This window comes from Durio zibethinus, chromosome 4, assembly GCF_047325235.1.
Source record: "Durio zibethinus cultivar Kanyao isolate XHJ-2024 chromosome 4, ASM4732523v1, whole genome shotgun sequence".
NCBI lineage: Eukaryota > Viridiplantae > Streptophyta > Magnoliopsida > Malvales > Malvaceae > Durio > Durio zibethinus.
In genome coordinates, this window is record NC_143165.1 from 8,094,456 (window position 1) to 8,121,401 (window position 26,946).

General features: G+C 29.3%; 2 protein-coding genes and 1 long non-coding RNA gene across 6 annotated transcripts; 1 reads left to right on the forward strand and 2 right to left on the reverse strand.

The window, feature by feature from the left end:
- Positions 1-4,542: 4,542 nt before the first annotated feature.
- On the reverse strand, positions 4,543-5,709 carry LOC111288790 (uncharacterized). The gene is made up of 3 exons (XR_016341921.1): positions 5,039-5,709; positions 4,902-4,957; positions 4,543-4,747 (listed from the first exon to the last, which is right to left on the reverse strand). It is a non-coding gene; the product is annotated as an uncharacterized LOC111288790 (long non-coding RNA).
- A 1-nt stretch (position 5,710) lies between these two features.
- LOC149519087 (uncharacterized) lies at positions 5,711-6,432 on the reverse strand. The gene is made up of 3 exons (XM_089760208.1): positions 6,187-6,432; positions 5,992-6,140; positions 5,711-5,756 (listed from the first exon to the last, which is right to left on the reverse strand). The coding sequence occupies exons 1-3, from the start codon at positions 6,430-6,432 to the stop codon at positions 5,711-5,713; spliced, it is 441 nt and encodes a 146-aa protein (XP_089616334.1).
- Positions 6,433-14,244: 7,812 nt separating this feature from the next.
- On the forward strand, positions 14,245-18,218 carry LOC111288501 (receptor-like serine/threonine-protein kinase At1g78530). Of its 4 annotated transcripts, XM_089759370.1 has the most exons (7): positions 14,245-14,427; positions 14,818-15,015; positions 15,117-15,255; positions 15,361-15,699; positions 15,943-16,197; positions 16,266-16,399; positions 16,617-18,218. In XM_089759370.1, the coding sequence occupies exons 3-7, from the start codon at positions 15,120-15,122 to the stop codon at positions 16,815-16,817; spliced, it is 1,065 nt and encodes a 354-aa protein (XP_089615496.1). In that variant the 5' UTR covers positions 14,245-14,427; positions 14,818-15,015; positions 15,117-15,119; the 3' UTR covers positions 16,818-18,218. The 4 variants fall into 4 exon arrangements, with proteins under 4 accessions (XP_089615496.1, XP_022735141.2, XP_022735144.2 ...); XM_022879406.2 differs by having other exon boundaries at positions 14,818-15,255; XM_022879409.2 differs by lacking the exon at positions 14,818-15,015.
- Positions 18,219-26,946: the final 8,728 nt, after the last annotated feature.

The following is a 26,946-nucleotide window of genomic DNA, read 5'->3' on the forward strand; positions in this document are numbered from 1 at the left end:
TCAAATTGATCCGTATTATCTTGTTCCATTTTTTTGGCTCTAGCCTGAGTGTAGTGTTGGTGTTGAGTTATCCTTGAACCTTGATTTCTCACAATGTGCAAATTTAAAATGATGTCCATAAAACTTTCAAATTATACATGAGAATGAGCATTTAAACAAAATGCATGAATGCAATAAAGAAAATTTACCATATAGCAATTGTTATCAAAGAAAATTTTTATTAAATTAAAAGTTATTTTTAACCGAGTCTAACATTACATCCATGAAAAGTCTAGAACTATTAGACAAAAAAACCCATAGCTCGTTGATACTGGCTTTGCATTTCACTAAGGAAATCTATTAATTTTTTATTGTGTGTTCCCACTGGTGACACCTTTGTTTTCCACTTTTCAATCATTTTTGCCATATCCTTGGCTTTGTGAACAACCACAATGATTTGGTCAAACAGGTACTTCAACTAGTTATGTTTCTTCAAATATGCTTCTTTCATCTATTGATATTCTTCAGTCATGGCCTTCATTTGTGCTTTGATTCCCATCACTACTCCATTTAGCATCTAGATGTGCTTTTGTGCTTCAAAGAGTATTGTATCCTTTTCTTGTAATTTTGCTTGCAGTTGTCTATTTTCTTGCAACAATTGAGCCAATTCTTGATTAATGGATGACTTTGTTGTATTAAGGTCAATGCATAAATTCCTCCATCCATCTTTTTCTTGCTCTAGTGTTTGGACTTCCATTTTTAGCCTTTTGTTTGCAAGCTTCAACTCTTCAGACTATCTTTTTAGGCCAACAGAGGATTTGCCTAAGCTTTCCATGGATATAACTGAGATTTTCCTTGTTAAAAATTATTTGGTGGCAAATATTCTTTATAATGAATCTAATAATATGAATGCATGATAAAAGAAAAGGTCAGTAAAAAATATCAATACAAATATCAACATACAAGGTTAGTAAAAATATACAAAAAGATAATACATAAAGTTATAAATGAACATCCAATCATGGGTCCTATTTAGGATATAACACAAAGAGAAGACATGGCTCTACTTATAGTTGGGCTTTTAAAGTTAACTACATGTGGTGTAGATAAATTCTTAAAGGTTCTCAAATTATTCCTTATATCATCGTCCATTACAGGCTAGCAAGGCACCTTAATCCTCGCCCATCATAGGCTACAAGCAAAAAGAGTTCAATTTGAGTAAGAGTGTTTCATAGGCCTATGCAGAGACATGAAATCTCACGAGGGCATAGGTACTTCACTCCCTCCTAAAGGTAAAGCTCTGGTAGAGAGTTTATATTATGCATATGCAAATGACTGACAGATATATATATATAAATGGATGACTAAATAAAATATAAGTAACAAAAAGAAAGAAATAGGAAAGAAAGAAAATACTTTCAAATTTATTGAGCAAGGCTTAGTTAATAAGAATCATTTATTGGCCTGACTCTTAATGTCCCCAACAGAGTCACCAAATTGTCATAACGTATAGATTTATGGACCTACTATTAGACATGGATTAGAGGAGTCACCACTAATATTTTTTGTTAAGGTATGAGTAGCCACATGATCAAATTTGATCTATAAAACCAGAGTTTAGGTTCAGAAGTACGGTTACGTATGAAAAAAGTTATAGCACCCTCATAACGCCTATCAAAAGATGGTACCAGTTTGATTCCAAATTATCCAAGCCTTAAAAATATTTATGCTTTTGCAAAATATTAAATATTGAAAATTAGTCTTAACATTGTCCCAATAGTTTGGTAACAATTTAAGATAATTCTCTTATTTCATGAGTATTCATGAAGACTAATGTCTTACTTTGAAGTGGCTCCGTCATCGAATTTATTAATTTATTTTATTCCAAAAAAAATAGTAAGGTCTCCCAATAGTTTAGTAAGATTTACTTTGAAGCAGATCTCTCAATAGTTTGGTAAGATTTTATTGTAAAAAGATCTATAAAAATTTATTCTTTTTGAGAAAATTCATTAAATATCTTAATAGTTTGGTAAAACTTAATTTGGGGAGTAATCCTCCAATAGTTTGGAGGATAAAAATTATTTTTATTATTATTTATTATTTTTTTGAAAAAAATAATTTTTGAAATTTTTCAAAAGTTTGGTGGATTACATTTTAAAAAATTAAATTCATGAAAATTCTCCAATAATTTGGTAAATTTTATGAATTTCTTTTGTAAAGATTTTTATTTGAAAAAGATTTTTTTATTTCTATTTTTTTTTATTTTTTAAATAGATTTATGAAATTTCTTAGTAGTTTAGTGAATTCCATAAACCTATTTGAAAATATTTTTTATTTTTTATTTTTTCAAATCTTTAAACTTTGAAAAGATTTTTTTAATAAAAACTAGTAAAATTAAATAAAAAAAATTAAACTTAATAAATAAAATAAAATGAAATTGGAAAATAAAATGAAAATGAAAAAAAGAAAACTTGCGATCGGGTCGAGTCAGAGTGTGGGTCGACGCGTGGGTCAGCATTAGTGCACAGATCTTGGGATGTCCAAAATGACACCATTTTGGGCTGCTATAAAAGGCACTTTTTAGCATTTTTTTCTCAAAACCCTTCTGCTCTCTCTCTCTTTCTAGCCTTAATTCTCTCTGACTTCTCTCTAGAAACCCCAAGAACAACCATAAAAAACTTCAATCAAAAACTGAAAAACCCATCGATTTTTGAAAAAGTCACCAAAAAATTTAACCGCAAACTAAAAAACCCATCATTTTTCTGGAAAAGCTGTTAGAATCTCATCAAAAAATTCAACATCGTCAAAAAATTCAACCAAAAAATTCAAATATTTATTGCAAAATTCATCCAAACCCAGATTTTTCCAAAAAAATCTCAAATTTTCCTAAATTTGCCAAGATTTCTTCAAAAACTCTCCAGAACCTTAATCCAAATTTCAAAAAGCCAAATCTAACCCACAAACTTCAAATTGAACCTAGGATTCTCAAAATCAAAATCTTAAAAAATCCTTACTACCCATAAAATTTTCCAAAACTACAACAACCAAAATTCTCTAATTTTCATCATGTCTCCCGAATCCATTCTCCCATGTTCTTTGGAGAATATCCAATTTATAGCCACCCTTAGGACAAATTTTAAGAAACTGAGAGAATCAATCCAAGCTTGAATCTTGGAATTTGATTCTGCTCAAGCATAATCTTAGGCCTTTGATTTAATCCCAATTGAATTCAAAAGTTACCCTAATTAAAACCTTTGACTAAATTGATTTTTAGATTTCAGTTTCTTAGATTACCGGTCAAGAAGGAAGGAAAAAATAAAATAAAATAAAATAATAATAATATGATATAATATTATATAATATACTAATAATAAGAATATGATAATAATACTATAATCTAATATAACAAAATAATTAAACTTGGTCCATTTGACCTTGAACACGGCCCATTACCCCCAGACATGATCTGATTAATCTAGACATAGATGGGTGTTTATAATTACCTTTTAAAAGTTGACAAATTCTAAAAACCTATAAATTTTTTTATTTTCAATTGTAATATTTTTTTGTAAAAAAAATTGAACACAATAAAATTATAAAATATGAACTAAAAAAGTATAGAAGGTACATTATATAAATTTGACTTTTCAAAGAAATATGACAAGCATTTTGCATAAACATAAATAGTGAAAGTCATAAGCCGAAAAGAATAAATTCAGCTTCTTTTTTTTTTAAAACTTTACTAAAGTATGTTTGAAATTATTGTCAAAGATGGATTGGTTTGTTTTCCTGTTGAAAGGAAATGAACAAGTTGTGCATGTGAATTAGGTACAATATTTTTAACTATAACCAGCATTGGTAATGGTAATTTAATTACCAATTTGTGATGTAGTTCATAACTTCAAATTCGGTACGTTGCTAGTGTATGAATTGATAATAGTAATTTATGAATGAATTTATATATGATATATTGTCAATATATGACTATTAGTTGAATAAACAACTATGCTATGCTTAAATGAAATAAAATAATTTTAACAAGTTTAATATTTTATTTATTTTCAAGTAATTCGGTACAAATTATTGATCTTGCATTTGAACTTTTATTTACTTATTAGTTATGATTTCAATTTAGTTTAATGGCTATGAATTTTTTAAAACACATGAATTTAGAGAAAAAGAAGAATTTTGAAGACAATTTTCCCTTCAATCACTTTGGCTTGACCGAAAAAAAGAATAAAAATTTTGCCACTTTTTCTCGAATTTATTTTCTTTATAGCTAATGGACCATGCAAAATCATTAGTCTTTGGTCTTTGACATGATAGAGACTACTATTAATACAGCAAAAGTTCCATTATCTTAAGACTAGGAATCCCACAAAGTAATTAGAATAAAATCCCCCAAAACAATTTATATTATATTATAAATAATATTTCTGCATATATCATATTTTAATTATATTGACTAGAAGTAAACCCCATAAGTCATAAAAAAAATTAGCATAAGAGAGAGAGAATTGTAATGATTGATCATTAAAACTACTTAAACAGTAGGCAATTCATAATCCCAATTAACAAAAACTTTTTTAATTTTCTTTTTTGAAAAAGAAAAAGACAAAGTGAAAAGAAAATGATTAAACTATGGCAATATTCTTCTTAATTTTGTTTTCAATCGTTGTTTTGGGACTGAATTGCTAATGGGATTTGGTCCTGTATGTACTTCATGCAGTTCTTTCCTTTGAAAATGATGATCACCTCCAAGAAACGACTGCATTAGAACAAGTAATTAACCAAATAATTTAGGGATAGATACCTAGGAAATTACGAACATATAGGAAATATGAATGAAATAAAACAAGAACAGAAAACCAATGGGAAAATATAAATTAAAAAGGGACTGCAAAACCAAAGATTTATCTTACTTTATCCTGATAATCAAGATCCATAGATGATTCTCTAGCTTTGTCAATCCCAAAATCTAAAACATAAACCATTTCAAATTAATTAACTTATAAAATCATATATGTTTGGAGAGAGAGAAAGGGGTAGGGGAGGGTACCTTCAAGTTTTGTCATGACCATGGCTGAATGATGAAAGAGAGGGGTGAGCAGTAAAATAATGAGAAGAGAAGATAAAAAATTCATAGCTTTAATAATTGTGTCATGAGGACCAAGGAAAAAAAATGTAAGAGGGATAAGGCTAGAGGTAGTTGATGATGATATATATTGCATATATGAAAGAGGGAAGAGTGAAAAAGGGTTTTATTTTAATCAATGGAGGATCCAAGTGACATAGGCTTTCAGCAAAAAGAACAAAAAGAGAATGCCTTTTATCGGGTGAAGAGGTGGACAAGTCTTGTTAATAAGACAGTGGATTGTTGGCATTGAGTTTTGAGATTCTTTCTACTTTCTATAAATTAAACAATCATCCATGTGGTCAAAAAGTTGATATCAAGATAAACATGACCTTGCAAATTAGAAATTAGCCCTTTTATCTGTTTTGTGGAAAAAATGAATAGGTTAAGTCTTGAAAGATCCTTCAGCTGCATAACAACTTTTATACTACCGATTTACTTTTGATATAAAATGCCATCTCTCTTAAAACATCATGCATCTATCTTGATACTATTTCCTTCATCAACCCTCCTTCAACCAATTATTTTGAAGGTTTTTTAGTATAACATGACCTCCATCATGCATTACTTGTCTAGTCCAATTCATCAATGAATCCCTCAGCGATCCAGTATTCTTTCATCTCGTTCCTTGGAATTTTCCAATCTGATCAGGATACAAAGAGCAATACAGAAACAGTGAAGGATTTTTGAATCTTGCAAATGATCATAACTAAAATCAATACACATTTCTTCTTTACCAAAATATTCATCAATGCTGCTGCCCACTTCACTGATCCTCATGTTCTGGAGGACTTTCCTTCATGTTACCTGCAATGTCATTTTGTAATTTAACAACATTAAGTTTTCTTGAAACAGTTATCCATATCACATTTTAAAACTTAGTCTGCTCCAACAGTTGATTGTCCATATGCTTCATGATGGTAGTTTTCCCTATCACTCTCATCCCACGAACTCCAATCATTCCAGCCTTATCATCCATCAAGTATTTCCAAATTTCTTCATCTGCAGTAGTTTCACCTTCTAAATGCTGTTGTCCCCAATGTCACTCCAATTGATCATGGCTTATGAATTACTAGACAATATTCATGGAAATCGCCTTCCTGACAAAAACAAGTTTGGCTAAGCCGGCATGTGAGAAGCATGACAGAGCTTTTACCTTTTGTTCTACCATTAATTTGCATTTCATCATTGATCCTTCGTACATCTTCTGGCCCCTTGTCCAATCCCTTCTTTACCTCTTTCTGCCATCCAAGCTCTGCTTCTGCAGTTGACTCTACATCATTTTTTTGATTATGGTTTGTGGCTGTTTTGTCATCCATATCAATAGATTCATTTTATTTTAAAATCGACCTAATTAAAAATAATAAAAAATACCAAAGAAAATAAATAAATAAGGGTGCTATGTGGGCAGCTCAATTAACATTATTTTTTTACAAAATTTATATAAAATTAAAGATAATAAAATATATACTTTTTATATATATCATGACATTGCTTGGGGCATAATATCCTAAATTTGCTTTTTGACTTATCCCCGCTTTTCTATAAGAAATAGATCCAACTTAATTCAATATCAATTTTTGCAAAAAAAGATCATATCAAATTAAGATGGATCGAAACTATTTGATGCTGATTTTTTTTATCAAACAAAAACATCATAGGGTTTTTTTTTTGTCATCTCTATTAATTATTTATTTTTCAAAGTTTATCTAATATAAAAAAGAAAAAAAGTAAAAAAATTCAAATAAAGGTGACACGTGGATAATCTATTATTATCACAATATATATAATGAAAAATAAAAATATAACACAAAAGAAATTGTAAAAGGTAAAAGGTAAAAAAAAAATAAAGGAGTTCAAAGAATGTGTCCCATGAATGTCATATTGAATTTAAAATATTAATTTCTTAATTCAAAGTATTAAATAATAATTTTATTAATATAATATATATAAATAAAAAAAATTAAATTAATAATAAAATATATATTTTTATATTTACCCTTAAATGAGGCGGGACAAACCACATTAAGTACGCTTTTGCTCCAATGTTGTCTCTCATAGAAAAAAACTCGACTCGTATCAACTCGATCTCGATTTAAAAAAAATTATCCCTATAGAATTATGATGAATTAAAACATGTTAAATACATTTCGTTTTGGTACTTTTATCAATTGACACATTTTGTTATAAAATTTATCTAATTAAAAGTACAAAAAAGATTAAAAAAAAAACACAACTAGGAAATAAAGAGAAAAAAAATAAAGGAGTTTATTGAAAGACTATTTGAACATCCCAATTGAGTTTAAAATACTAATTTTTTTAAATTAAGGAATTAAATAATAATTTAATTAATTAAAGAATTAAAAAATAAAAAATAAGGTGTCATATGTACATATTCTTTTTTTTGTTTAAAAAATAATCTTATTTTAAGAAAAAAATAAAAGACATAAAACAAAAAAAAAACAGAAAAAGAAAAAAGTTGAGTTACAACACAACACTTGAAATAATGAAATTCTTTTTTTAATTTTATACTATAGATTTTAAAAATAAAAAATTATCAGAAAAAATTAAATCACAGTGTGACATCAACATTTTTACTAATATTTTTTTCTTTAAAAATTATGAAATTTAAACAAAAAAAGTTAAAAAAGAAATATATATTTAAATAATCATATCACATGGGACTCATGTTAAAGAAATTTAAACTTTTTTTAAGGAAATAGTAAATATTAAAAAAAAAAACAAATATAAATAGCATAAACAAAACAAAAAGCAAAAAAAAAAAAAAAAAAAGAGTCAAATAACTTAACATGATATATTCTTGATATCAAGTGGACTTAAAGTATAAAATAAAAAAATTATTTATTAAATATGTAAAAAAATATAAAAGAAAAAGTAAAAAAAAAAAGACATGACACCGTGAACATCAAGTGGATCACACAAAAAATATCTAAAACAAGATATTTATGAAATTAAAAAAAAAAAAAAACAGTTAAAATGACAAAAAAAAAAAGTAAAAAATGAAAGTTTGGTATAAATGGGTCCCACACATAAAAATCTTTAAAAAATATAATATTTTTATAATTTAAAAAAAATTGTTTATTAAATAGTCTAAAAGAAAAAGGTCAAAAAGCAAAGGAAACAAATAAAATAAATAAATGAAAAAGCAAAAAAAAGCATGAAAATGATGTGTGATAGTCCAAGAAATTAAAACAAAAAGAAAAAATTTTTATTTTAAATAATCGTATTTTTTAAAAACTTTAAAATATTTTTAAAAAGTATTAATTTTTTTTTAAAAAAAAGTAAATAGCAAAAAATTAAAAAATATGCAAAAAAAAAGTCAAATGACTTAACACACCATATACTCTTGATATCAAAGGGATCTTAAAAGATAAAATATAAAAAATTTATTTATTAAATATATAAAAAATGAAAAAAAAAAAAAAAGCACTGTCATACCCGCGAAAAATAAAATCTAAAAAAAGCCTTAACTAATTTTTTTTAAACAAAAGAAAAAGGGAAAAACAAAAAAAAAAATTGATATAAGTGAATCCTACACATAAAAAATAAAATTTTAAAAAATATATTTTTATAATTTTAAAAAATATTAATAAATATTTTAAAAAAAGTTAAAAAGGGCAAAAAAGAAAGTGAAAAAAAGTTTGATATAAGAATACCCCGTACATAAAAAGTATAATTTTTAAAAGTTATATTTTTTATAAGTTAAAAAGTATTTATTAATTATTTTTAAAAATGTAAAAGAAAAAAATAACGCAACACGTAGCAGCCCAAAAGAATACTTTTGTTCATAGTGCTTCAACAAAATTTTTATTATGGATATGAAATAGGCCCATGTTAAAAAAAATTTTAAATATTTTAAAAATTAATTAAATATTAAAAACGTGAAAAAAGTAAATAACAGAAAAAGCGAAAAAAATAAAGGGTTAAATGGCTTGATATATGATATATTCTTGATATCAAGTAGGTATTAAAAAAATTAAAATAAAAAAATATTTATTAAATATATAAAAAAATTAAATAAAACTCATTACATATTATTGGTATTAAGTAGATTTCACCCAAAAAAAAATCTAAAAATTTTTTTGTTAAATATTTTTTAAAAAGAAAAGTAAATAAGGGTAAAGAAAAAAAAAATTCGTATAAATGGATCTCACACATAAAAAATAAAATCTTTTAAAAAGATATATATTTTTCATAAGTTTAAAATATTTCTTAAATATTAAATAAGAAAAAATTAAAAAACAAAAAAGAAATTAAAAAAGTAAAAGAAAAAAATGTCTGACACGTGGCAAAATCTTTGCTATCTGTGTAGTACTAAAATTTATATATTTTAATAGTTTAAAATATTTATTAAAAATTAAAATGATAAAAGCAAAAAATGCAGAAAAAAAGGGTGCGAAAACCTATGCTATTTGTGCATTAGTAAAATTTATGTATTAGATGTATTAGATTTGTATATATATTTGAAACAAAACGAAACACTCTAAACATATCTTCAACCTATCCCAATTATTAAAAAAAAAAAAAAATTGACCCAATCCCAAATTTAAAAAAAAAATGATAAATTGGATATAAAACATAAAAACTATACAAAGTTGAAAAAATAGAAAAAAAAATCCAAATGACATGTTTATCTTTTATACAAAATTATTTAATTTAAAAATAGAGAACAACTGAAAAAATTATTTTGTAATTAATGATCCCAATGAGTCTAGCATATTTTTTTAAACATAAAAATTTATTAAATATATAGAGAAAAAATGAAAAAGGGATATTAAAATAAAAATGAAAAAAAAAAAAGAAAATGGAGTAAAAATGAGTGAGAGAGCAAAGAAAATGCTATGTGGCAAGTTTTAAGAGAGTCAAAAGCAACAAAATTTATTTATAGTGTGGACGGATATAAAATGTGAAAGCCTAATTTCATTTATAAATTAATCCATTAGAGGGAAAAGGAAAGAGAATTCTATTTACCTTATTTATTATTATATACACCCTATTTTTAAATACATTTCAAATTCAAAACTTAATTTTTTATTTCTATTAAATATACCTCACTTTTTACTTTTCTTTTTTTATTTTTATCCTTTCTGTTTTTTTTTTTTTTTCACATTACGAAATCAAGATTCTCTAAAATGAATATTCGATAAGCTTTGAAGATTCTTAAAAATGAATATTCAATAAGCTTTGAAGCTTCTCAAAAATAGATATTTGAGAAGTTTTAAAGATTCTCGAATATTTATTTTTAAGAAAACTCAAAGGTTTTCAAATATCCATTTTCAAAAAATCTTAAGTCTTCTCAAAAATGAATATTTGAGAAGATTTGAGGCTTTTTGGATATCTATTTTCAAAGAGCTCGATTTTGCTTTTAATCAAAAACCTTAATCATGTACTTATGAACTCATTTACTTGATTATATGTGCAAATGAAATTGAAATCAATGTTCTCAACATGCATGGCATAAACTTGTTCTTTCTCTTGAGTTTTCAGAAAATCGAGAATACTGTTTTTTGGTTTTCTGATTTTGCATGGTCAAAATAGAGTTTTTAGTTTTCTAGGCTTAGGACAAAAACATTTTTATGCCCAAGTATGGTTGAGAACTAACATGTCTCTTCTATTTACATATATGATCAAGAAAGAATGGGCACATTGATGACTCATATGTGTGCATGCATAGTAGTCCGAACTTGAACACCCTATAGAGAACATTTACGCTGACAATGTCATCAATTGATTAGCAAATCCGACAGTACCTATTCTTTCAGTTGCTAATCCTTACTGTTAGATTTGTCAGTCTTTTGATGACATTTTTCAATATCTCAAATATTAGAGATCTCAATTTTTTTGTTATCAAAAGTTTATAATTAAATATATATTTTAAAAAATCTTATGTACTCTCAAAAATGGAAATTTGAGAATATATGATGACTTTTGAAAATCTATTTCAACAACTCAAAAAATTCTCAGAAATGGATTTTGAAGAGGTGTATTTTATTCTCAATAATCCATTTTTGAGAATTATATTGTTTTCTCGAAAGTGAATTTTCAAGAATACAATATAACTTTAGAAAATCTATTTTCGAGAAATATGAGGTGGTTTTGGGGTGTATAAGTTATTAAGGGTATTTTTGTCATTTATTAAAAGTTAAAATTGATATTTGATATATAGTTATTTTTAAAAGAAAATTTTGGAAATGTATAGAAAAAATTTAGTGGTGTATTTAGAACACCCCTAAAAGGAATCTAACTGGGATGCCCCAATCCTATATCGAGATAATTTATGAAAATTTGCATCCAACCTACGAGGTATTATGTACTTTGATCCCCAAAAGTCTCACGTTTTGTTCTATAAAAGACACTTCACAGATTTGAATTTAGATTTTTATATATATATATATATATATATATCATAGTAGAACCTCAGATTATCCTGATGTGGGATTGCGGCGTTACAAATTCTCCTCGTTAAAGCTTGACATCCCTATCAAGCCCAACACAAAGCACACAAATCTACCAAATCACACCAAATGTTGGGCAAACCCAATACATGGCACACAGATCACAAGATCATCTTAGACGTTGAGATTTTATAAGTGGCTTACACCGTGTAGTATTTAGCTATTGCAAGATTCTAGAGGTAGCTCCCATAATGCAACACTTAGTTCTCGTTCGATTGGTGACGCATTGATATCATTTGTGGATATCTACATCTAACCTTCAAGATATTGTTCATTTTAACTAGAAAGTATCACGGTTTTATCTCACAAAAATCATCTCACAAATTTTTAGTTTAAACCTCTACATATATATCATAACAGATTCTCAAAGCATTCCAACTAACTCACAATAATTTGGATTAGTAGGTGTCCAATTTTGGGAGCCCTGCCCAACATGCCGAACCTCACTGCTTTTATGGAATTGATACTATGTGATTGCTCGCTTCGCATGTCCTTTGCAGAAGAAGCCTTTCCTACGAGCAGACATCACTTTCAATCTCAGTACCTAAACTTTGTAGCTCGCTTGCATAAACTCACCTCTCTGAAGTATCTCTATATTAATGGTGAAGAATGTTGGGATGTGGTGACATTTCCGCTAGGGGAGGGAGGAATTACCCTGCCTCCCTCTCTCACTAATATAACCAGAGCAAAATTTGAAAATCTGGGCAACTTATCCACCAAGGGCTTTTCAAAACCTGACCTCTCTTCAAGAATTGTCGATATTTTATTGCATTAACCTCACATCTCTTCCTGAAAAAGATGTGCTTCTTTCCCTTTGGAAATTATATATTTGGAATTGTCCATTGCTAATTAACATACCAGTGCATATGAATCAAGAACCTGAGTGGTCGAAGACAACCCACATACCTGAAGTTCTAGTTAATCATCAAGCATCATTCTAAAGACAAGTTGGACAATCCAGCCATGACTTCCCCATGCTCAAGGTATAAATCATTCTAAAGTTATGGCAATTTAAAAGCTTTTCTTAATGCTTCATTTGAGTTTTGTAAGGAACAAGATAATATTAATAATAATAATAATAATTCTTTTCATTAAGCCTCTGCGGGCAATTCTGAACGTAAAGATGAGAAAGTCTCTGGAGGAAAAAAATAACATGTCATTGGTTTCTTATGCATAGGTGGTGCTTCAACAGCCTATGCTTTATTGCTTTCTCTTATACAATTTGTCTGCGAACAAATACTGAAGAATGAAACATTTGCTGTTGTATTTGAACTCCAAATTTACATTTCATTGGTTTCTACTTTTGTTTGTGTAGTCAGATTGTTTTCAAGTTCAGAATGGAAGAAGTTAAATTCTGAGATGGAAACATTTAAAAAGGGGAGTGTGCTTCATGTCCTGAATCTGGTTGAGGCAGCTTTAGCTTGGCAGATTTGCACAGTAGGAATTGTGGAACTAATCTATTTGGTGTCTTTTCTCTTCTCCAATGGTGTTAGTCTGCTGTCTTTGCTATTCGTTCCTTTGGTTGCTGTGCTGTTTTATCACGAAAAACTAGATGGCATCAATGTAGTAGCCATGTTGTTGACTATTTGGAGTTTGCTTCTTATCTCTGCCACCAATACCTGATGATAATAAGCCCAAGGAAAGGAAAATGATGGAATTGAAGATTCCAAGCTTGATGGAATTAATGATAAGCTTGTTTACACAGGATTGCAAGATTGAAATTACTTTTGTTTCCTTTGTATACAGAATTTATCTATAAGCTTCTTAGTACAATTTGTCTTGAAATTTTCAGTTTAGAATTTCAGCTTTTGGGTTCAATTTTTTTCAGCTTTTTCCGAAACTAACATTATTTAAACAAAAATTTATTTAATTTTTGACCTAATTAATTTTAAGTTTTTGTTAATAAAAGATTTCATTCCAAACCTACCATTTGTATGAACACCAGTGTGAAGGGGGATTGTCATGGATAAAGATTCAACTAAAAGTGCCTAACTATTTGCCTTCAAAGCTGTACATTTACTTTGCTTTATCCAAAACAGATAGATGTCCTATTGGCTTAAAAAGAAATTTCCATCCCACATGAATAGTAAAGGAGATGTGGTGGAAAATTCATGGTTACAGCATAGAATTTCACATGATAAACTTAATCATTCTTCCATATTCAACCTTTTTATTGATCTTAGCTTCTCTTGGCAGTTTGGCTAAAACCAGTAATATATTTGCTACTATATCGGTGATTGGTCCAAATATTTTTCACATTTTCTTTCCCAAAGTAACTTGAGAATTCAATGTCAGAATTAAGTACCCTTGTTTCAACCATCACCTTATCATAAGTAGTTAGAATTTTGTACAAAGGGATGCCTTGGAGGAAAGGATTCAAGCACTAAAATGTCTAAAATAAAGGTTGGCAAATGTCACTCTTCACACATGAATCATGCATGGTTAGACACTAGTCATCATACCGACACCGACCGCCACATATGCGTATGACGTGGCCCCTCAAAATTCACGAGAAAATGGCCTCAACTCCAACCTGAAGTGAAGGATGTGACATGCACCAAACTTAAATGTCAAAGAAAGCAAACTGACAAAAGTGAGTTTGGTCGTGTTTCTCTAATAAATTCTAATGTGTGAAAATGTTGAATCAACAAATGAGCATTTTTTCTCCCTTTTTTTTTTTGGGTCTTCGAGCTAGCTGTTTCCTGTTCACTTTTTCGTTGTCTGTTTTGCTTTAATTTCCGGGTCCAACTGGTACTCCATGAGAAGATTGTTTCAAGCTTCTAAGCTCCAAGGTTTCTGCTTCTTTACTTACCAAAGTGTCTTTCTAGCAGCTGGCAAGTTAGTATACTTCACATTTTCCATCTTTAGTAATATCACATTTCACTTTTTTGTTTCTTAGAAGAGTTTAAGATCTTATACTTTTTGCTACGGTCAGAACTCCATTGAATTTTAATGTGCCATGTTCCAATTTCCTGTTTTTTAGCAATTTTTTATTATGTTTGAAAAGAGTGGGTGAGAAAGAGTTTTGGAAACAATAATTGAAAGTTACCGTGTAAGAGTTGGTTTGAAAGTTGGTAGCCAGCTAGCTCCAAATAATTGGGAGATGTTGCTTGTAAGAATAACAATGGAGAGTTGAACCAAAATTTTAGTCTTTAACTCCTAGTTTGTCATGATTCTCCTTTTTTCATCTTTCCTTCTCATGAAAGAAAAGTTCTGTACAAAACACAGGAAGTGATTGACTCCAGCAGCTGCTTCTCAATGCACCTTAGTTGCTATCTATGGTGGTTTTGAAATCAAAGTTACAACTTCCAGAAGTAGTGTGTGCTTTAAGAAATCTGTCAATGGTAGCAAATAGGTGTTTGTCTGATTCTTCTTATTGTGTTTGAGAGCTTTTGGCCTGGAATGATTGGCATCTCAAGCAAAAGTGTTTGTTACTTCTATCCATGACCTCTGCTGCAATATATTATCATTCTATGATGCTCAACCAAACAATTTTCAAGTTGGTTAACTCTCACCTTGGCTTGCAGTAAATGGCATATGATATGGGCTTAGCATTTTACATCACCATATGTTGCATTGCCCTTATCATATCGAAGATCATTCTTTCGATTCTCCTTTATAAGAGATGGAAAAGAAAGAACATGATTTATGAGGAAGGTTTCTCAGGTACATAACCTGCTACACAATGAATTGATGTTTTTCCTATATTTTGACTTGTGGTAAAGCAAAAACATGCTTTCTTGGTATTTTCTGGCATATCCATAAATGCAGGAGGGAAGATGGTGATGTTTAGGTCTCCAGTGTTGCAGTCTCTAACATCTGATGTGTTCTTAAAGAAGATATTGAAGTTAAGCAACAAAGACATCATTGGTGCTGGAGGGTATGGTACAGTTTATAGATTAATGATAAATGACACCATGGCCTTTGCTGTGAAAAGGCTAAACAGAGGATCAGCAGATAGAGATAAAGGATTTGAGAGAGAATTGGAGGCAATGGGCGATATTAAGCACCGCAACATTGTAACTCTTCACGGATACTACAGCACCCCTCACTATAATCTTCTTATATATGAGCTAATGCCTAATGGAAGTTTGCATGCTTTTCTTCATGGTATACACATTATTTCTTCAAATGTTCAGCATCCATATTTTTCAAAGTTGAGAGGGACCATAACTTCTCTTCTTCTTTATTTTTCCCAAGCAAAGAGGTCAAAATGTAGAAACTATCATAATTCCAGAGAGTAGGATTTTGCAGGAAGTTAAAGATATGAGTTGTGCCTGAAGCACAAAATCAAAGTTTTACTTTGTTCCAGTTTTCTGGGGTTATTTGATGATAGATTAAAGTGTGATGCAGGGAAATCAATGGACAGTAAGATTTTAGATTGGCCAACAAGATATAAAATAGCATTAGGTGCTGCAAGAGGAATAGCATACCTTCACCACGATTGTATCCCCCATATAATCCACAGAGATATCAAGCCAAGCAATATATTACTCGACCAGAACATGGAAGCCCAAGTGTCAGATTTTGGACTTGCCACATTGATGGAGCCAGACAAGACTCATGTTTCAACATTTGTCGCTGGAACCTTCGGTTATTTAGCCCCAGGTATGATGACCAAATTTGTAGTCATTCTTCTCCTCTTCTGTTGATAATTAAAGTTGGTTCTTCTGCAGAATATTTCGATACTGGAAGAGCAACAGCAAAGGGAGATGTTTACAGCTTTGGAGTTGTTTTGCTAGAGCTTTTAACAGGAAGGAAACCAACGGATGAAGCATTTCTTGAGGAGGGAACAAAGCTTGTTACATGGGTAATTTTGTAGTTTCATGAAAATATTACTACTTGTTACCAGCAACCAACAAATACAACTATGAAAAATTCCTCGACTAGCTCATAGTAAAGATTAACATCATTTTAAGTTTTATCTTGAACGGTTATGTGAAATTCCTTGATAGTATATGTATTTAGAGATTTATAAACTTCATTCACAGTTCACAGTAATAATCATTCTGGTAATATTTGAACAGGTAAAGGGAGTTGTTGAAGAAAGGAAGGAAGAATATGTAGTTGACAGTAGCTTAGGTTCTTGTCCTGTGGATGAGATAAACAATACATTCAGTATAGCATTGATGTGCCTTGAAACAGATCCCATCAAGAGACCTACAATAGCTGAGGTTGTTAAGATGCTGGAGAAGATAAAGTCGGAGAAAGCTGTAAATGATTCTTAATCTTACATTCGTAGAGTAGCCTTCCAAAAACTCCTGTACATGCATCATTTATATCGTCTTTTTTTTTTTAATGAATAATCAAAAACAATTTATTGTTTTTAACAAGTTCAGGGAATCACAAACAAACTCATGAATCATAAGATAAAGAGTGGGTCTTAATCACTCGGTGATCGCAAGATCTTTTTAACAGTATACGTTCAACTGCCTTGATTATTAGTAAATGTCCCTTGGAATTCAGCTCTAACACAAAAAATTCGGACATCAACCTAAAATAGTGTCAATTTTTTATGATATAAATCATCACATAATTATTGATTGAGAATAGCTGTCAAGAATCACAAAAATCTAAGAGGAAGGCGCACGTTAGGAAATGCTCTCAGATTTTCTTGAGCTAAGGATTTTCTTGCTTTAACTCAATTTCTTGCCAAAATTTAATATTGATTGTATTTCATTGATTTCCACTTAAATTCTTTGTTTCTCTTGATTGATTGTCAATTCTGAATCGATTGGATCATGAAATGAATCTGTTGAAAACTCCCCCTGGTTTGTTGAAAATTGGGGGATCTCGATCGGAAATGAACGCGATTTCAAAACCTAATGGTACCTTCCTGACATATCCAGATCGAAGTAGAGATGGGAGTGGGGAAGGAGTCGTAACTAATTCTGATGATTGGGTAAATAAGCAATCTGCAATGGACTGGCGACATTTATTCTCTGCTTCAACCAATCAGGCTTTGGACTACTTTCCACCATTGAAGAAGGAAGAATGAGTATTTGAGGAAGGGATCCTATACTGGCAGAACAATCTGATAGCTCAGTTCATCAGAAGAATTCCAAATTTCAGCCTTTTCCAGAAGATGGTAAATATACTTTGGGGAATGACAGTTTAATTGAGATAAAACCAGCTAGAATAAATTTGTTTGTGATTCAGTTCTCGAATGCTGAAGCTAGGGACTGGGTATTGAAGTATGGACTATGACATACAAAATAAGTCACTGATAGTATGGAAGTGGGAACCTGGCATGAAATCTCTAAAGTTTAATATGGAAAAACTACCTGTTTGGGTTCATTTGGGCAATGTTCTTCTAGAGCTTTATTCAAAGAGGGGATTAAGCTATATTTTTAGTGCTTCAGGGAATCCATTGTACAGGGAGATTATAACAGCGAGCCAATAGAGACTAGCTTATGCCAAAATTTGTATTGAGATGAAAGCTATCCTGGAAGTTACACGGTTTCTTGATGTGGAACTAAGGGATGGATCTCTACTATTAGTCTCAGCGGAAGTGACATGGATGTCTCAAAGGTGTCCAAAGACAAATCCAGGATTCATATTCACTGGGAGCAAAAACTGTTTTATAATATTGAATATATATAAGTTAACTAAAATACATAAAAAAAATTGTTTTATGAGTATATAAAAATAATATATTACAATTGTTCCCTTCGAGTTTTCATATTTTGAAAGTGTTGTAAAATGTTTTTATTATCAATATTACAAAATATATATTTTTTTTATATATGTAACCAAATAATCATTCATTTAAGAATCTCATAAACGGTTCTTCATAATCTTCATAGCGAAAAAAGCTCTTTCAACTTATATAGTAAAAATTAGTAATATCAAAACTAATTTCACAAGTATACCAATGGATACATAAAATGTTTCCTTGTCTCAACAAGTTTCATTGAGAGGTCACCTATACTTTTCAAACTTGCAAACTCATCATAAGATCCTAAATCAACAATGTAAGTCTCAAGTTGATCATCAAGAACTAGTAGCTCTACATTAGAAATTTTGGCCGGATAAAATTGAGTAAGATGGATCAACTTTTTCTCATCAAAAGCTATAAAAGAATCATAAAGATTTAAAGAAGCCACATAAAAAAATAACTACATATTCACCCCATTAAAACTATTGTTGAGCTCTTGAAGTTGCGTATCAATTATTGTGTAATACAACTCAACCTAATAATAATATAAATGTGTCATTGTTTGAGCATTGCGTCAAGGTCTTCCACGAGTTACAAACATATCATCCATATTTGGGATATAAATATTGTATTTTTCACAAAATAAAGAAACCTCCTTGCATAAGGATTCTCATTTATCATCTCTCATCATTTGTAGTCATTGCTTTATTACTTTTGCAAATGCCATTGCATTCACAATATCTTAATCTCGCCTTTGTAATGCCAAGGACAATTCATTTGTACTCCCCAATATATTTTTCATCAAATGCAAGTTAAAAGCAAAATAAAAAAAGATTGAGTCAAATCTAATAAAGCAGAAACTTCACCTCTTTACTCTGAGCTATTCCTATCCTCCACAACAATTTCAAGCACATTAATAATGAAACTAAACATAAGGATCAAATTTATCAAAGTCCCATAATGTGAACCCTATTATGTATTCTTAGGTCGTTGAAGGCTTATTTCTTGATTTAAATCCCTTCCCATAAAAAGTTCACTGATGACTCGTAATGCCTCAACAACTTTATCAAGTTGTGTTTCTCAAAGAACATCTCTTTGTTTAAATGAACCCTAACAATAGTCACTGCATTTATCACAATGTTAAAAAGTAATGTAATTTGAACATGATTCTTTGTCATGGTTATAAGTGTCAATTGAAATTGATGAGTAAAACAATGAACATAATAAACATATGTATTATCTTTCATCATCAAAGTTTTTAGACCATTGAATTCACCTTGCATGTTGCTTGCTCTATCATAACCTTGCCCATGAATTCTTGACATATTCAAATTATGCTTAGAGAATAATGTTTCAATAGTTGTTTTATTTGACAAAGCGGCTGTATCATTAACATGTACTATACTTTAAAAAAATTCAATAACATGCCCTTTAAAATCCACATAACGTAAAACAATAGCAAATTGTTCTTTTATTGAAACATCATGAGATTCATCAAGTAAAATAGAAAATAATCCATCTCCAAGATCTTACATGATAGTATTGGTAGTCTCAATTACTACAACACAAATAAAATCTCTTTGAATATCATGTGTTATCACTTTTGAATTTTCTGGTGCATTCTCTAAAACAACACTATTGATAGTTTATTTATGATTGGCAAGAAATCTAAAAGGCTAAAAAAAATTTCTTTAATTGTGAGAATCCTTAGTTTTATCTCTATCACAAAATGTCAAACCTTGGCATAAAAGAAAATGAATGCAATCAAGTGTCTCAGTTAAGCAAACTTGATAATATTTTCATGCTTGATCAAATTATTTTACAAAAGCAAATTGAACATGTTGCTTTTGATTTAGCAAATTTTGACAACACTTCCAAACTTTGTTATAAGCACTATTAGGACTTCTAACATGAATATCAAATATTTGTTTCTTTTTCTAATTTGTGAATCCATTTGAAATAAAACAATCACCACCTAATTACTCTCCAATATCCTATTTATAAAGATAACAACATAAACAAAAAGTGACATCCTTCTCTATACTATATTCCAACTAATTAGCATAATCTTTGAACCATGTAAGAATAAAAAGACGTAATGCTTTTCCAATTTTTCTTTGGGGAAAATTATGCTCATAAGGTTAACATGGACCTTTTTACAAATAAGCTCTTCGAACTTTGTTTCTAACATTAGCATTATAGTCCAAAATTTTTTTCACAACCTAGGATTCGAAGGAAGATCATCTAAATTTAATTCAATATGAACTTGTTTTGGACAATATTGTGTGCCACTGGTATTGATTTTAGATGATTCTTCAAAAAATGACTTTCTTTTAATAAGATATTTTTTTATTACTAATTAAATTAAATAATTTTATTTATGTAATTTATAAAGAATAAGAAGATATATTCAAAATACAATTATGCATGATAATGAAGATCAACCTACCCTACATTTGAAATATAGAAGTAAAAATGCAATTCACATATTGTAAACATATTGCCATGCAAGAAATTAGATAGAACTTCTAACTAAGTTTATAATCTCTATATAAAAATTAATCTTTGCCAAACTTAGAGGTAATTTAGTCAAATAAGTAATAACTAAAAAATAAAGAAAAATATAAAACACAAAAAACTCAAACAAGATAAAAAAATATACATGTTATCAATGACATAATCAAATTATTTCATCAATATAACAAATTTCAAATAGTAAATAAATACTCTATCACATTAACTAATTAACAAATTATAAAAATATAAAAAATTTACTTAAATATCTTGTTGGAAGAAGAAAATAATCAAGTTTTTAATTTGTTTCTTTAGTTTAATGGCTTTTTTTTCCCTCTTTTTACTTCTTTAGTTTCTTCTTTCTATTAAAAATTATTTTTAACTTCTTGGTTTGAAAAAGTGAAAGCTACAAGTAGGGTGAGTAAAGAAAAATAAGAGTTAACAATCATTTCACTTGCTTTTTTAATAATAAACTTGAAATCTTTTTTCTTTTCAAATATTTATCATTTATTTCTAATTAATATAGCTTTTGACTTTTACATATACTATATATTTTATTTTTGTTTTTAGTGAAGGCATTATAAAAGGGTTTAAAAATTTTTTAGTATTTTTATAGTATATTTTTAAGGAGCATAAAAAGCTTAATAAAGGCAATTGCCACCACTACCTCTATTGTGCATCCATTCCTGAAAGTGTCATCAATGTTGCATTTTTAGACATGCTAATAAATATTGTTCATAGAAACTTGTTAAGGAAGCTGGAAAAGTATAGGTACCTAAGGAGAGAGAGGACAAGATTAGTGCCCTTGTACAAGAGGTAATAAAATAAAAACTATGAAGAAAGTACAACTAGCTAGTGTTAGAAGTAAGGCTAAGCGCCCTATTACTAAAGCTGGATCACTAAATAGATTTGCCATTCTAGAAATTGTTGTAGATCCAGATAGGGTAGAACATAAAGTAAAGGATCAGGAGATATAAGACTTGATTCTTTCTTTGCCAAAGAAGTTGAGGGCAATGATAGTAGTAACATAAGTAGTAGATTTGATGAGAGCTTTTAAGAAGAAAAGGTTTATTGATAAAGGAAAGAAATAGGTTATGGCAAGTACTGCAGCCTCAAGTAGTCAACCTTCTTCATGTGATATATTATTCTGGAATACTAGAGGATTTAATGATCCTCAAAAGTAAAAGGAAGTTGTACATAGAATAAAAGGGCTAAATGTAGATATTATATATCTTAGCCTTAAATTAATCCTTATTTTGAAATGATAAAACATTAAGCTAAATAAGTTTAATTAAGATTTTGAAAAAGATTTATTTAGTACATGTTCTTAAGTTTTATTATTTTTTATATTAAATAAATAATATGTTTTTCAAAGTGATATTTGATTTGAAAAATATCTTAGAAAATTACTTTAAACTCAAAAGAAAATTTTGCTAGCCATTTTTGAATAAAAAATGATTTAAGACCAAAAACAAACTTATTTTCTCGTTGAAAACATGTTTTATACAAATTTGGGAAAGAAAGATCAATCCCCTTATGAATAGGATCGATCCCCATTATACAAAAACAAGAAGTTTTGGTGAAAATAAAAAATGGATCAATCCCCTTTGAAAAATGATCGATGGGTTTTTAAGAAATGGATGGATCTCTTTTAAAAATGGATCAATTGCTTTTCTATACAGAATTGTCTCAAACTTCACAAATGCAAAAATGAATTGATCTCTTATGAAAAAAGATTGATCAATTTTTTATACAAAAAGCCACGAGATTTTAGATCTTGCAAAAAAGATCTATCCCCTAGCAAAATGGATCGATCGGGTTACAAAATGGATCGATCTCCTTTAAAAATGGGTTGATTGATTTTTGCCCAAACAATTAGTTTTTTCAAAAGAACAATAGGCATTTTCTTATCCAATCAATTCCCAATGGGTACAAACTCATTTATTCTATAAATCAGGCATTCCAACACACTTATAAAGCAAGAGAGCACGCAATAACAATTCTTATATTCATTCTCTCGAGAAATTAAGAGCTTTAGAGTTAATGGTGCTTCAGTTCTATATCATTTATATTTGTTGCATCCAAATCATATTTATCTTTTCATCTTTGTACTTAATCTTAGCAAACACTTACCTATTAGATGTTTTTACTAGTTTGCAAAAGCCTTTGTATTCAAAAGAAACTTAGTGAGTCAAGAGGTGGGTATCTTCTTGATAGTTTTGTAGTGAGATTGGGTAGAATCCTACAAAAAGATAAAGGATATTACTTAACGTTTAAAAGATAGAGATTATATATTGTAAGAGATTTCTCAATTAGTGGATTGAGCTTAGGTTGAAGAGCTAAGAGAAAGGACATAAGTGTATTTGAAGAAGGACGAAACCTCTATAAATATTTATATTTGATTTCTCTATCCTTACTCTTTTATTTTCATTGTTGTTTATATGTGCTTTAATTTTCTTTACTATTGTTAATCTCATCAAATTCTCATCACAAATTTTATTGTTTTTAATTTTCTTTTCAATTTAATTGAAACACATTTTTGGAAAAGAATTTCAAGACAATATAATTCACCCTCTCTTAGATTGTTATCTACACTTGAAATAATAGTAAACCTAATAGAGACTAGAGTTAAAAGGTAAAGCATGCAACCTATTCTTGACAAACACTTTAATGGATGGGGGGTCATTCATAATTTTTCAAAAGTCAATAATGGAAGGATTTAGGTAATTTAGAGAGCTCAAGTTTAGGGTCGAAAAGTAGGTGATGGCTGGTGCCAGGGCATGGAGGTGTTGAGATTAAGGGAGTGGGTGTTCAAGGGCAAGTGAGGCATATGGCTGGTTTGATGCTGAGGGTAAGGGAGTGGGAAGCAAGTGTGGGTGGAGCCAATGGTGTCGTGCACGGCACCCAGGCACCAGCCCCCTACCTTTTTTTTTTTTTTTGTGTTTAATTAATAAATTAATATTATTATCTGATGAATAAAAGTAAAAATGAAACAACAACAATGGGCTTGGGTCTGAAAAAGAAATCGAGCTTTGATTCATGAGCTCGTAAAATCAAAAAATTTAAATCGAAATCTAAATAAATTTGGTATCTACAATTTGATATTAATTTGATATTTGATATGTATTAAATTTCATTGTATAAAAGTAAAAAAGTAAGATGTTTTCTATTTACGAATGAAAAATTTTAAAAATAAATTAAAAATAACAAAAATAAACCACATAAACATCCTTTGGCTCTTAAAACTTACTCAAAACTCTTTCATTTTTATTGTATGGATAATAAAAAAAAGTAAAAAATACGTGACACGTGGATATCCAACTCCTCGCGTAATTCTCACTCAGCTGTTTTTTTTATCAGATTTCTTTATTTTTCTTTCACTAACTTTTTTCAAATCTTCACTAATTTCCTTCACATCAACTTTTTTTTATTGACTTTTTTATTTTTATGTACAACTCAATCTCACGTCAACTTCTATCACCAATTCACATATAATTAAATTTTTACCAATATGTTTATAAAAATTATAAAAAATTAAAAATTAATTTTTACTGCCGCTCTAACCCTGTACGAGCAACCTTTATTCTAAAAAACAAAAAACGTGATAAGGTGTAAAACAAAAAAAAAAAAAAACACTGATGGCAAGGACAGGTGCAATGCTCTCCGTTCTCTACAAAATTCATACTGTGGTTTTTTCTTGTAACTAAAAAACCAGGTTTTTTTTTTTTATTTGAAGACGCCCTTTTGAGTTCTTGTGAAGTTGTTTTACAGTTTTTGTTGAATACCCAGTTTTTGTTGAATGCTTGTTTTCTTCATTACGATAATTGTTTTAATGGAAATTGACAAAAAAGATTGAATTTTTTGATATAAAGAGTGCACGTTTGGCGGTTTGGCTGTTTTCTGGGTGTTGGTATTGAGAATGATGTCAATGAAATGCCATAATCTTGTTTTTGCAACAAGAGTGCTTGATTTGGTTACTGTTGGTTCTTCTTCTAATACTTCAATTGAAAGGCAATGAGTGACAATTTATGGAAAAACAACTTCCGTTGTTAGTAGTGAAGTCAATGGAGCTAGAATAATGGTTTATTGCGGACAAAAAATTAGCAGAAAGTCGTGTGTTCTCCACAATAACTTCTGAGGCTCTGCTTGATGGCAATATTTTGATTGCTCTAAACATGATTTGTTTCAATTATAGATGATTTCTTTCTCTTGTTTGTAGTGGTTGTGTTTGCTTTATCATACTTTGTTATTATCTTTTTGAGTTCAGTACTTGGAATTATAATTTTTGTCCACTTTTGAGATCAATATAGGAGTTGCTCAACGTACTGCATCCATGTTGGATTTGAAGAAACAGCTTAGGAGTCCCATTTCACTGGCAAACTTGTTTGAAGCGGTTGCTGATGACCTCCAGCCTCTAAATCAAAATCTCCAGTCAGTAAGTGCTCACAATTGCTGTTTGATTGTTGGGATATTACAGATCAGGTTTCTGCATGTTTGGAATAATTTTTTTCTAGCTATATACCTGTTCATATGGTTTTGCATGTTTTGGCTCATCAATTGATGCCAGATGAATTAAATTATAATCTGTATGTTGCTTCCTTCTTGAAAGCCAAACTGTATGTGGCTTCAACAATACAAGTCCAACACTGAATGCTGGTTACTTCATGATTCTCATTTAGGAAATGGAAGATTTACTGGTGTTTAAAAATTATATTCCTAAAAGGAAAAACTTAAGTAGTGTTTGGTTCCAGAAAATAGAACCGTTTTCTGTTTTCATTTTCTTGGAAAATAAAAAACATGAGTGAGAACGTGTTCGGTAATTAAAAATGAAAACAAATTTTTAGAAAATAAAAATGAAATGGGTTGAAATATGAAAAAAAAAAAAAAAAAGATATTTTCAATTGTGAAAACAAGGTATTTACATTACTTTTTTTCTTAATTTTTGCAAGTTATCATATTTGAATTCTTTTTAATGTTATTAATTAATTAATTAATATATATTATATTTATAATTAGATGACATTAATAATAATATCATTGACTATTTTATTTATTTTCATATTTTTATATTTTTAGAAAACAATTTTTATTTTCATTTGCCAAATACATTTTTAGAAAACAAAAAACAGAATATAAAAATTATTTTCTAGAAAATGAAAATAAAAAATAAAAACAAAAAATATTTTCTTAAACCAAACAGAGCCTTAGAATCTTAAGTTTGGTTGAAAGATTACGCATATAAAAGCTACCTTGTTACCTAAATTTCCTGCAACTATTTCTTGTACTGAACTGTCATTTCTTACCAAGCATCACCAAGTTCTTTTAATTGTTGTCTGCTGCATATGGAGGGATCGACAATTTGACTCTGATTTTGATTTGTTTAGTTCTTTCAAGATCTTAATGTTAGTTGTGTATCTGATGATGATACTCTGCTAGATTGTTGGTGCAGAGAACCATGTTCTGAGGTCTGCAGCTAAGCAGATCTTTGGTGCTGGTGGAAAGAGAATGAGACCAGCCTTGGTGTTCCTTGTTTCAAGAGCTATGGCTGAGTTAGTTGGGTTGAAGTAATGTTCAGAACTCTTACCAAGATATTCAATATATTTTAAATATAGTATTAGATTGAGGTCCATTTCATACTATTTTCTTTCCGGGGACCTTACTACAAAGCATCGGCATTTAGCTGAGATCATTGAGATGATTCACACTGCAAGCTTGATACATGATGATGTATTAGATGAAAGTGACATGCGAAGAGGTTGGCCAATACATTTAACTTCTTTTCATGTGTTAAATGTGTTTTTCTTCGGTTAAGTCTTCGAAGTTGAAGTAGCAGCAATCTCAAATCCAAAGAGATATTAATTCTTGTATTCATTAATTAGAAATATAGTCTGCGGTTATTGGTCTTTATTGCACGTGATCAATACTATAAATTACATTCTTTCCATAAACTGGAGTAATGACCACAATGATTGTTGTTACAGTGGATGGATCATCTTGGTGTGAAAAGTTACTTTATGCTAACCCTGTATCATAATTGAAAGTTCAGAGTTCAGACGTTGTTACCTAAGTTATTGAATCCTATGGGATCGTCACTTTTATCAAATAGTATGCTGCTTCAAGTCTTTTATCACTTGGGAACTGCTACTAACTTAACTGCAGGGAAAGAAATTGTTCACCAACTGTAC

Excerpts from the sequence above, each read along its gene's own strand:
- LOC111288501 (XM_022879406.2), top strand. The coding sequence starts at position 15,120 with ATGGCATATGATATGGGCTTAGCATTTTACATCACCATATGTTGCATT. Across the intron at positions 15,256-15,360 it reads TTATGAGGAAGGTTTCTCAG|GAGGGAAGATGGTGATGTTT; the intron begins GTACATAACCTG and ends CCATAAATGCAG. Across the intron at positions 16,198-16,265 it reads CTTCGGTTATTTAGCCCCAG|AATATTTCGATACTGGAAGA; the intron begins GTATGATGACCA and ends GTTCTTCTGCAG.
- LOC149519087 (XM_089760208.1), bottom strand. The coding sequence starts at position 6,432 with ATGGATGACAAAACAGCCACAAACCATAATCAAAAAAATGATGTAGAG. Across the intron at positions 6,141-6,186 it reads ATTTCCATGAATATTGTCTA|CATTTAGAAGGTGAAACTAC; the intron begins GTAATTCATAAG and ends TGGGGACAACAG. Across the intron at positions 5,757-5,991 it reads CAACTGTTGGAGCAGACTAA|ATTGGAAAATTCCAAGGAAC; the intron begins GTTTTAAAATGT and ends TATCCTGATCAG.